This window comes from Vigna angularis, chromosome 5, assembly GCF_016808095.1.
Source record: "Vigna angularis cultivar LongXiaoDou No.4 chromosome 5, ASM1680809v1, whole genome shotgun sequence".
NCBI classification, from domain to species: domain Eukaryota; kingdom Viridiplantae; phylum Streptophyta; class Magnoliopsida; order Fabales; family Fabaceae; genus Vigna; species Vigna angularis.
In genome coordinates this window covers 848,574-860,531 of record NC_068974.1, presented here as the reverse complement: position 1 = coordinate 860,531, position 11,958 = coordinate 848,574, and the positions used below count along the sequence as shown (strand labels likewise).

Genomic DNA, 11,958 nt, shown 5'->3' with positions numbered 1-11,958 from the left:
AATTGCTTAATGTAATTAATTCTGATTATGGTAATTACTATATATTTTGGGATGTTACAGGTACTTTTATTTTTATTTTTATTTATCAATGTGTTTATATGTGTGATTTTCAATGATATTTTTATAAGAATTTTATAGAGTTAAGTGAGAGACAAAAATGAAAAGTAAAACTCAATGGATAATAATATGATATGATGAAAAATCAAAATGAGATATAAAGTGTTGGAACAATATATTGTAAGAATAAAGTAACTCTATCCTTTCTAGTTTTCCATAAATTTATAACGAAAAGGAAGATTTCCTTAAATATGTTGAATCACGCTTATGCATCTAAGCACTACAAACCTTCCTATAAAGTGTCTTTCTTTTGTAACTTAATTATGTTTATTAAGCAAAAGATTATCATTATAATAAACAATAAAGGAGATTATGGAAGAACCTAATATAATGGTAAAGGTGATTGCCCATTCTTGCAACCAAACCAAAGAACACCAAATATGTACTTGAATCATTCATCCTTAAACCAAGTTTATCACTTTTCTGATGAATTTTAACAAAGTGATGGAAATCTAAATGTGAGTCTGAAATCCTATATTAAATAAAAATGAAAAAATATAAAAGTGAAAGACCCATTAATTAATTCATTGTTTTAAGATTTTGAAGAGGATAATATAAATATTTTATCTAGTTATTTATAGTATTACTAAAAAAACGTTAATGAATGCACTTTCTGTATTGAGTAGCATGCATAAAGAAAGTCAGATTCAGAAACACACATTCTTAAGTTTGGCCAATTCACGGGGTAATATATGTTTCGTCAAAGGGAAGATTTTGAAGAAAAAAGAGATGAGAAAAAGACAAAACATTATAATGGACCACTTTATGTCATCGTGGTATCATCGTTATAACGAACAAACATAAGGGCATTAATCTCGCAACACAAAACTACATAAATATATCTCAAAGGTATCACATTATAACCTTAGCTTTCATCATCTGCTCAACTCTTCTCTTCTCCTTAATTCTGTGTAAACAATTTTCAGCTCTGATACAAACTCTTCAAGCTCAACAACCTTAGCTTCTTTGCACTCTTAACAAGCCAAAATTTTTTGAGCTGCATGTATGCCCCTTCTGTTGATTTATTTTCCTTTTGAGCTGTTTTTTCATTTTTTTAAAGATTTATGATCCAAAAGCTGCTACTCCTGTTATGGTAGGAACAGAATTCAAGAAAGATTGTAACAGGAAACAATGTTTCTCATTCTGTATGAATCACACTTTTTTTTTTCTGACTCTTGTCAGATTCTGCTGCTTTAAACTTTGCTGTGGACAGAATTTTCATTGCCCTTTGGAATTTTGGTCTTGAATTTTCCAGGCAGTATCGGTGACCAAGGTAATTACACAACAACCATGAACAAATTTTCCATGACAGAAACATGGTTAAACAAAAGGAAACATAAAGATGGTTTCTTTTTCTTTTCTTTTTCTTTGGGGTGCTTTTCATTTTCTGGGAAAGCCATTGCTCAGTGTTAAGATATGGTTATTGGTTCCGAAAACATACCATGATAATTTTTGGTGTTGTTTTCAGGTAACTGTGGAGATAAGATGAGCATTGTGTATAGCCATGCTGTGAAGTATTCCCAAGAAGTGACAAGGATGAACACAGACATGGATTCAAATATCGGTCAACATTGTCACCAGCAAAATTCTGGGCTAATGAGGTACCGTTCTGCCCCAAGCTCATTGCTCACAAATCTTGTGAACAATAACAACCACAACGTCAACAACAATATCAACAACAACAACATTGGATGTGTCAATGATGAAACTTTCAGAAGTGACCGTAATAACCATCAGCAGCAGCAGCAGAGCTATCATCCCTCCACAAGTTCTGAAATGGAGACCATGTTGGCCAAGTTGATTTCTTCCGATGATTCTGAGCCTTTGCAAGAGTTTGGAGGGAAGCCAGTGAAGGAAGAAGCAGGGGACAGTGGTTACTCTTTCGGATCTTCACCTCAGATAATGTACCAAACTCAGCAAGTTCAAGGCTTTTCTATGCCAAATGGTTCTTTAAGGCCTGCAGGGAATGGTTTTGATGGCTCATTCAGTGCAGTGAATTCCATGGCTTCTCAGAATTCCACACAAACCAAAATGGTTGCTTCCACCAATTGCTCCAATCTCATTAGGCAAAAGAGTTCCCCTGCAGGGTTTTTCTCCAACTACTCAGTTGATAACAGTAAGACCTTTTCTTTCACTGTCATGGAATTTCATTTCAGTTAAACTTTCATATAAAGATTCTTACAATTTCTTAAGAAGTAACCAAAATATGCTTTTCAAAATAATTACTGTGAAACTAAACAACCTTACCATATATGAAAATCTATAATTGGTTTCATGTTGTTAGAGTATTCTATTACAGTCATTTCATTCTGTGTAAATTTTCTTCATCCTATGAATGATAATGTGTTCTCTCATATGGGTTAAATTCAAAAGGATTTTCCATGGAATTAATTTGGTCATGTGAATAGAAGAGGTTATTGGATCATATCTGATCTAAGATTCACATAAATTTTAAATTACTATTCTGCAAACTTTGCTGATTAATTAATTGGCTTCAAGTCAAGTCAGATCCCTTTTTCTCCAGCAGTGTTACTGAATATAGTATAGCAATTTGGGGGGTTGCTTGTGCAGAATATAAAACCGAATATCCATTTTCCTGCATAGAGAGTTGACTTTTGTTTTCACTGAGAAATTAAAATCTTTGAATAAGAAGAAAACTAATCATATAGTACGTTTGGGGAAAAGAAGATGTGAAGGGAAGAAATATCATGAAAGAATCCGAGAAATAAAAGCACTAGAGTTAGCTGTAAAAAGTACTAAAAAATCTGGGTCACAAGGGGAATCCTGCAATTGTATGTATTTTCTTTTTCCTTTTGGGTATCAGTGGAAGATTCCAATCTCATGAATTGAGAAACAGACTTTAATAAACAGTTTCTCTCTCCAGTGTTAAACTCCCTCTCTTTCCTTTATCATTTTCTCTCTCAAAACTTCGTTATATACCTTAAATTCATTTTAAGGTAAGTTTTGTATCCAGTTATATATTATAAACTTGTTTTATATTTAATCGAGATTTTTGCTGACAGTTGAAGTGATATTTAGTGATGTAAAGAGTGTAAACGTTTTGTTTTGGATGCAAATCTTGCAGCAATGAGAGAGGTGGGAAGTTTTAGAGGCTGTGATGTATCAAATGGGCAAGCTATTGCATCCGGTAGTGGGTTGCATGGTACTTTGAACTTCTCATCAAGGATATCATCATCTTCTTGCTCCACCAGAATGCCACAGATTGCTGAAAATGGAAATGAAGTTGTGGAACCAAATTGTGTTGAAAGCAGAAACCTGAGGAATGACAGTGGCAACACTAAGTGTTACATGCCTAGTTTCACCTCTGACTTCTGGGATGGTTCTGCAATCAGTGCCTCCAGAACAGCTACTAACAACTGTGAAATATCATTTTCCACTTCAAATGCAATGGATATTCAGGTATTGAATGAATGAGACATTGTGTGATGATTCATGTAGCCAAACTCAGTTAGCAAATGTTGTTGATATGTGAAAACTTATGTTCCCAGAATGCAGATTTTGGATATCAGAAACTTGGTCTGACCCATCATTTGAGTCTTCCTAGCTCTTCTACCAGAATGACTACCATGGAGAAGTTATACCAAACTCAAGGAACTGTTCCATGCAAAATTCGTGCCAAGAGAGGTTTTGCCACTCACCCAAGAAGCATTGCTGAAAGGGTAAAAATCTCATACGGTTCTACTGATCCTCTTCATTTGCCTAGTGCTGATCTTCTTCTTGTGTTATCTTGATGTGCATATTTCAGGAAAGAAGAACAAGAATCAGTGCAAGAATCAAGAAATTGCAAGACCTTTTCCCAAAATCAGACAAGGTAAACTAACTCTCTCACTAGAAAGTCACATTGTTGATTAAGGCTTTTCCATGTACACTTTGATGACTTAATGCTTCCCACTTGGCAGCAAACAAGCACAGCGGATATGTTGGATTTGGCTGTTGAGTACATCAAAGACCTGCAGAAACAAGTTAAGGTACTGCAGAATTTTAATCTTCACTTAAATCCTTATAGAAAAGCAATCCCTTCACCATAATCTTCATTTTCTAACTAATCAAATAATTAACTGATGTTGCAGATGCTGGCTGACACTAGGGCAAAGTGCACTTGTACAAGTAACCAGAAGCAATAATATTGTAGAACTTGTGCCTGATTTATGTCATTGTAGATAAAAGAAAGAAGAAGCTTCTTTTTTGTACTGATATAAAAAATTTAGGGTCATTGTGATTATGTAGAATAGTGCTGATATCTGGTAGTATCAAAGAAGTTATTATAGGCTCAGCTCTATGTGAATCTCTTCAGTTTTGTTTTCCATTTTCCTTCATTATTTCCTTCTTTCTTTCCACTGCTTGATTTAAGGATCATGATGTAATAGCTAGTTTAGAAAGAATCACTGTAACTGCTCTTTCTACTTATCAGAGGTTTCATGGTTCCACAAAACAAATTTCAGTCCTCCTGAGAAACTGTCAAGACCAACTTTCATGTCTTAAGTAGTTAATATATATATATATATCAGTACAGATTTTCTACTGATTTTTTGGCGTTGCCATCTGATAAGACACAATAAAAACAATAGAATAGAATTCAAATTCATATTTATACATAAATTTAATCTGTGAAGAGAGAATCATACACATGTGTTGGATATGTATGATTTACAAATATGACAAGTAGGATTTAGATTCTACCCGTGATAGAGGAAGAATTTGTAAGATCAATGAATAGAAAAGTGGAAATTACAACAAACAAAGAAAAGTGTACATATCTAGTAAGAGTAATGCATATCTAGTAAGAATAATGGTAATATGATACACTTTTACGTTCATTTAACACAGAATAATAAGGATAAAATAATCATAAAAATATAAATTTTTGTATTTTTTCATGAAAGAAGAGAGTAAAAAGTAGAGAAGAAAAAATATTAAGTGTGTCAAAGAATATTTTTCATCTGGTAACTATACAATATTATTTTCTGCAACATTACTCTGGTTTTTTATCTGTGTATTTTTTATTTCTATGTCAGAAAACCTCACTGAATATATAGTTTGGTTGCAATGTACCTTTTCTTCCATAAGGAGTGCATTGCATATTAACAGGTTTTAGTTTAGACTATTATTGAAGCCAGATGTGTGAAAAAGAAAATAAACTTATTCCAAATTTGATGTACTAAAAAGGTTTAATGTCTCGGTAGGTCCCTATTTTCGGCGTGAATCTCAAATAGGTCTCTTTTCTTTTCGACGTCTCAATTGGGTTCTTTTTTGTGTAAAATTGTAACAATTAGGGGTCTGCCGTTAAATTGAACAAACGCCGTTAAGGAGAGTATTACGTGGCATGTTGACGGTGTAGTTTTAATTTATGTGGCATTAAAAACGTGTGTCAATTATATTTTTTTAATTTTTGAATTAAAAAATTAAATGTACATTTGTTTCTTTTGCTTGAATCAAGAATTTCAGCGTTAGAAGCGCTTTCTTTTTCTATTCATTTGCTTTAACCGCAACGTAGAGAGATTTCTTCTGTGGAGATGGCGTGACCAAGCGGCTTTTGTGGTGGTTTGCGACAACATGTTGGACATTCTTCTTCTTTTTCCCTTTCCCTCTTTTCTTGCGCTGATTCGCGTCGTAAGGGAGGGAGTTTCTTCCGTTTTCTTTTTCTGGTTTAGTTCTGGATGCAGGAAGGAGGATGCGAAACCGGCGGATCACACGCAACGTTCATCACTCGCGACGACGATGCCTCTATGGTTACGAGGGTTTCTGCGTTTCATGGCAAGGGTTTTCATTTGGGGTTTTTGAGTTCTCTGTTCTCGCATGTGGCCCGCGAATTGGGGGTGATGGTTTTTGATTCTCTTTCTGCAGATTGTAAAATGATTTGGAATTCAACTATTGCAATTTTGGGGTTAGGTTATGAAATTGGATTTGGAAATTTCTTTGAAGAGCTTGAATTGGGGAATTATTGGGGTTTCTTTTTCTCTCCCACGAACCCTAATTTGGAGTCCAATTTTTTTCCCCAATCTGATTTCGATTTCTCAGTTGCAGGGCTGCACATAATTATTTTTCCCAGTTTGTCCTTAAGTTACATGATTTAACATCTGTGCAATCCATTTTTTAATAAAAAAATCAATTCATACTCGTTTTTTTAATGTCACGTGTGATTAATCAATACAGTCATCATGCCACCAAACCCAAACTTAAACGGCCGTTTGTTCAATTTAACGGCAGACCCCTAATTGCTACAATTTTACACAAAAAAAGACCCAATTGAGACGCAGGGACCTATTTGAGATTCACGCCGAAAATAAGGACCTACCGAGACATTAAACCTACTAGCATTTCATATTTTATTGCATTATGATTATTCTTGTTTTAAATTGAATTTTACTTCATAATTATTTTAGATTATTTCATGAAATAAAAGTCATTAAATAATTAATTTTTTAGGTTATGATCAAATTTGAACTAATTGATAGTTTTAAGTTAATAGTGTCTTCAATTTTGGATTGATGTCAATCATTGGTGTAAATTGTTTTCATGATTCAGTAAATATTACTCATTTAATTCCATATTCAACTTCATTTTTTATTATTCTAATTGTAAGTTAAACCATTTCCTAAAATATAACATTATTGATTTAAATTATTTTCATAAATAAATGACCGTTATATATTCAATTATATCACGATGCTTTATTCTGCTGAATCCAATCATTTCTCAAAACATTTTCAATATTTAATTATTTACAAAAAAAATTAATACTAAATTACTAATGTAAATAATAATCTAATTTTAATTAATGAAAATTTTAAATTAATAAATTAATATTCCATTAAATTTTGGATCGATATTAATCAACGATTTAATTTATTTCTACAAATAATGGAAATTCTGTATTTTACTCCTCTTTAATTCAATTACAATTTTTTATTTTAAAATTGAATTATTTGAAAAAGAAAACAAATGTCCATTTTAAATATATATTTGAATTGTTCATATTAAACTAATGGTTGCTTAGTTCTTAGAGTCATTTTAAACAATAGTTTTATGGTGATACATTGTTTGGTTGCAGATAGATTATTATATCAATACAAATAGATTTTGTATATAATATTGATGAAGAAAAACCCAAATAAATTTCAAGATCTCCAATAATGTGTAGTTCTTAAGACGCCTAATATAAACTTTTCATATAAATACAAATAATATTTTACCAAAATACTTTTTTAAAGAAACTTAACTTTAAATTATAAACAGTTTTAAACATGTTATTTACTTATTTCACTAAAATACATTTGTTTCATGTAAATAATAAATTTAAACTTATTACTTTTAAAATGTGAAAAAGCATAAATTATTTTTAAATATTTTTCCAAAATATTTTATCCTGTATAATATTAAATAAATAAATTAAGTACTAAAATACATTTGTTTCATGTAAATAATAAATTTAAACTTATTACTTTTAAAATGTGAAAAAGCATAAATTATTTTTAAATGTTTTTCCAAAATATTTTATCCTGTATAATATTAAATAAATAAATTAACTACCAATTAAAAAATATTAAATAACTTCTATATTTTTCAATATTTTTAGAAGACTGAAAAAATAATTTAAATAGACATAATTATTAAATCATTTCATTAATGTGTAATTGACACAATATTTAATCATTTTAGTAAAATAGAATTAACAATATTTTTTTATCATTTAACTGATGTTCTTATATTTACTATAGTGAAAATTTTAAAAATAAACTATATTTCTTTAATTTTGTAAAATAATCAAGTATTTAAAAAAAACTTAGGTCTTGCATATAAATAACCTAATGTATTGTGAAGCACTCAGATTGACAATTTTAATTAAAAATATAAAATAATATTTCAGGTTGAGTTGAAAAGGTAATTGTATGATTAACTTGTTTATAATAAGAATCTATTTTTCAATTTTTTTTCTATGGATATATGTCACTTAGTTTTAAGAGTTTTGTTGTATGAAAAGTGTTTGATTCGGATTCTCTAATAAGGAAAACGTAAGTGAAAAAAAGAATAGAAAATATGTTTTAAATTCCTATCAGAATAATTTATATCCATACAAATTGGCCATTTTTTTTTTAATTTTGAGGATATGAATTAGGAGAATAAATCCATAATTTTTTTTAAAAAAAATTGAAGGTCAAATTCATATTCATCCATATAAAAATATAAGAATCTTAATCACTTTTAATCAAGAATATAAAAACTAGAAAAATCAAAGGTTTGTCACCATACAAACATGAATTACCGTAAAAGTAAAGAAAATATTAATATTTTTAATAATTACTTTTAGAATAATCCCTACGATTATTTCTAATTAGCTAATAATATAAATATTTTTATGCTAAAAGTGTGTTTAGCTTTATAGGATAGTCACGCATTCATCATTTTATTTAAATAGAGATAATTAGTTTACTCGGACATGATTCTTTGATAATTATTTTAAGAATCATTCCTACAATTATTTTATTACTAATTATTTATTTTGTAAATTATGAAAAAGAAATTTAAATTGGGATAAATGCCATTTTAACCATAAACAAGCAACAATTTATAATGTGAAACAACGAAAAATCTAATTTAAAATAAAAATTAATTTCTAAACTTTAGAATTCAACATCAAATTAAACATTAAAACATATAATTTCATACTAAATTTATCCTTAAATCATCATAATTAAATATGGTAATGTATACATTATACATATTAAGTAATTAAATAAATTAAATTATCATCATGATACATTTTTTAAATAAAAATTTACTATGTTAGATTGAAATTGTGTGTGATGATGAACACTTACAACATTGCAAGTGAAAATATTTCATTTTCAGTTGTTAGAAAAGTGTGAATATCCCAATCTTCCTTTCTTGTCGTGTGTTCCAAGTTGCTGTCGAAATTCTAAACTGTGAACTCTGTTTTCCTCTGCTTTCAGCAAAGAACGCTTTTCAGAGGCAACACAAAACCAACATTGATGAATGAAACTGATTGACATGCCATTTTTCGCTTACCCAATTGCCTCTCCAACCACAACCAACCACCCCTTTTTCCCTTCCCTATTAAACTACCTTCCTTCCAGCCACAGAAACCGTGTGCACATACAAAGAAAAAAAAGGTCTCGTTTTTATGCAGAAAAAAAATCTGGGGTTTGCATTGTTGAGTTCACTTTTCAAAAGGGTTATTTCTTGAAGCGTAATGGCTCAGTGGCAGGGTGATGCTGATGAGGGCATAGACTACATGTTCAAGATTGTGATGGTTGGTGACTCTGGGGTTGGAAAGTCTCAGCTTTTGAATCGGTTTGTGAAGAACGAATTCCATATGAAATCGAAACCCACAATTGGGGTGGAGTTTCTGACAAGGACACTCGTCATGGACCACAAGCTTGTCAAGGCACAGATTTGGGACACTGCTGGTCAAGAAAGGTCCAGCATTTTTTCTACTGTGCATTCATTTTCAAAGCTGGTTACTTTTTTTAGTATTATTATGTGGTTTTGTGCCAGAGTTTCTCACTCTGCTTGTGCTGAGCTGAAATTGTTAATTTTCTTAGGAAAATGATTAAGAATACATGTAAGATCTGAGAGGTAGAGATTGAGATCTCATAAGATCTTTTGAGTTCATAAAAACAGCATAATTTTTTCAATTTAATATTACCAAACCAGAAGATGCATGTGGGGGAATTGTGGTACTTCAACTAGGTATGATAATCATCAAATGTTTACCATTTGATGGCTTCTTGGTTGGCTCAATTGTTACATTTTTCTGCATCAGAATAGGGATGTGTGTGATGAGTTTTAACCAAGGTTTTTAAAAACTGTCCATGACAGTGAGTTCAGCAGCAACATCAAGATTTTGGGTCTTTTTGTGATTGCAGTTGTGGTTGCATCGGCTGAATCTTTCTACAATTTCCCTTAATTTCTAGAATCACTAATAAATTACAATTTCAACTGCCGACAAGCTCTTGGTTGGATTGGTACTGAACTTGGTCCCCTCCAGAAAGTTTAGGTCCAATCCAAGCCTAAATTAGTCAAATTTTGAAATTTCAACTGCCAAATTCAACTTACCATGAACTGCATAACCATATGCCTGTTAACTAATTTTAACTAGTCTACCAGTTGACATGATTCTGTGTTTTATTGTTTATATATATGTGGTTGATTTGGTTCCTGGAAAGTGTCTTTAAAATGTATGTCTGTTTCATTTTCATGTGACAATGTTGGCATATCACAGGTACCAGGCAATTACAACAGCCTATTACAGGGGTGCAATTGGTGCGTTACTAGCATACGACATAACCAAGCAGCAAACCTTTGATCATGTTGAGAAGTGGTTGGATGAGCTGCGGATACACGCTGATCGAAATATACTTGTCATGCTTGTTGGCAACAAATCTGACCTGAGTTCTCTTCGAGCAGTGCCTGTTGAAGTGGCTAGAGAGTTCGCACAGCAAGAGGGTCTATTCTTTCTGGAGACATCTGCTCTTGACTCCAGCAATGTGGAATCAGCTTTCGTTGGTCTCCTCTCTCAAGTATATAGAACAGTCAGTAGGAAGCAAATCATTGTGGATGGACATGAAGCAAATTGGGACAAAGTAAACCTTGGACTTGAAGGAACAAACATTAAGATGCCATTTCAAGAACCTGAATGCCACAATGCTAAAAAGAGATCCAATTGCTGCAGTATTCTTTAGAATTTTGTGTTCACCTAGAGCCACCTTTATCTTGGGTAAAGACTATTTTGCTCTCTTCCCATGTTGTGGCGCATTAATGTAGACTTTGCCATCTATTTTTCCTTCCTTTACCTTTCAGGATATTTGTTAGGCATAGTTTTACAAACTCAAGAATGATATGATGAATTTGAGTAGTCTGTTCGAAATGTATCTAGAAGTGAAGCTTTTGCCTGGACTAATGCTCAATGCTGCTTCCCAAGAATGCAAATAGGACTTTTTTCTCTTAGTGCTTCTAAAACAATTCATGCTGATATTGAATGAAGTTTGATCATCCATGGAACATTCAAGCATATCCTTGCTAAAGTTGTTGTTATCCCCTTTTTCCAGGCACTGGATTTTTATGTTGTTTTAATTGCATACCCACTTGATCTCAGCATATTCCGGTTGATGTGATCATAAGTTTTCATTTAGGATTTATATGTTACAATTGGAACAACCCATTGCTAATTTCTTTAGTCCAGCAACCAGTGTGAATGAGGGTTGCAGAAGATAAAGTTTCTAATGAGTTTGTAGGAGACTTTCAATAATGTTGAATCTGACAAATGTTTATGTTCCTCTGCATTGGAATTATTGTTCATATATTTAGGTTTGTGACAGATGAATCTCAATCTTTTACTTCCTGCTCCTGTTAAAGTAAAAAACTGTTCCTGAAATTAAAAGAAAGGGTTTAAGTTTTTTGAACAATCATTGCAAAAGTTAACAGATTTATCATACATGCTTGTTTATGATTGAATGATGGTATAGAAAACTTTTACAGTATCAATGCATGCACTCTTTGCTTAAAAACAAAGAGCACCATGAAGGTACACTGTAAAAAAATTATAGTAAATGTAAAGAACAGTTTTGAATGTAAATGATAAAATGGGTGATAGTTTCAATTGTTGAAAATCTCGACTAAAGATAAAACAAATTTATGATATATAATTAGAGTATAAACCTGATTATGTAAGTCAATTTTGTATTATAAAAATCACTTTTTAACATCAATTTGTTGAGGTCTGTGTTGTGAGTATTTCTTACGTATTGGAATAGAATGGCAACTGATTATTGATCATAGTTGCCATTTCAGATAACAAAG

General features: G+C 31.5%; 2 protein-coding genes across 2 annotated transcripts; both read left to right on the top strand.

Moving 5' to 3' along the window:
- The first annotated feature begins 978 nt into the window (after positions 1-978).
- On the top strand, positions 979-4,574 carry LOC108322769 (transcription factor bHLH130). Its single transcript, XM_017555005.2, has 8 exons — positions 979-1,120; positions 1,300-1,390; positions 1,586-2,233; positions 3,203-3,537; positions 3,627-3,797; positions 3,884-3,949; positions 4,038-4,106; positions 4,209-4,574. The coding sequence occupies exons 3-8, from the start codon at positions 1,603-1,605 to the stop codon at positions 4,260-4,262; spliced, it is 1,326 nt and encodes a 441-aa protein (XP_017410494.1). The 5' UTR covers positions 979-1,120; positions 1,300-1,390; positions 1,586-1,602; the 3' UTR covers positions 4,263-4,574.
- A 4,402-nt stretch (positions 4,575-8,976) lies between these two features.
- Positions 8,977-11,106, top strand: LOC108322760 (ras-related protein RABA4d). The gene is made up of 2 exons (XM_017554991.2): positions 8,977-9,576; positions 10,382-11,106. Exons 1-2 carry the CDS (start codon positions 9,350-9,352, stop codon positions 10,839-10,841), a joined length of 687 nt encoding a protein of 228 aa, XP_017410480.1. The 5' UTR covers positions 8,977-9,349; the 3' UTR covers positions 10,842-11,106.
- The last annotated feature ends 852 nt before the right edge of the window (positions 11,107-11,958 follow it).

What these genes read in the sequence shown, in the direction of transcription:
- LOC108322769 (XM_017555005.2), top strand. Translation starts at nt 1,603, where the DNA reads ATGAGCATTGTGTATAGCCATGCTGTGAAGTATTCCCAAGAAGTGACA. An exon ending in CAAATGCAATGGATATTCAG is followed by an intron (nt 3,538 to 3,626) that starts GTATTGAATGAA and finishes TTATGTTCCCAG; the next exon opens with AATGCAGATTTTGGATATCA. An exon ending in TTTTCCCAAAATCAGACAAG is followed by an intron (nt 3,950 to 4,037) that starts GTAAACTAACTC and finishes CCCACTTGGCAG; the next exon opens with CAAACAAGCACAGCGGATAT.
- LOC108322760 (XM_017554991.2), top strand. Translation starts at nt 9,350, where the DNA reads ATGGCTCAGTGGCAGGGTGATGCTGATGAGGGCATAGACTACATGTTC. An exon ending in GACACTGCTGGTCAAGAAAG is followed by an intron (nt 9,577 to 10,381) that starts GTCCAGCATTTT and finishes GGCATATCACAG; the next exon opens with GTACCAGGCAATTACAACAG.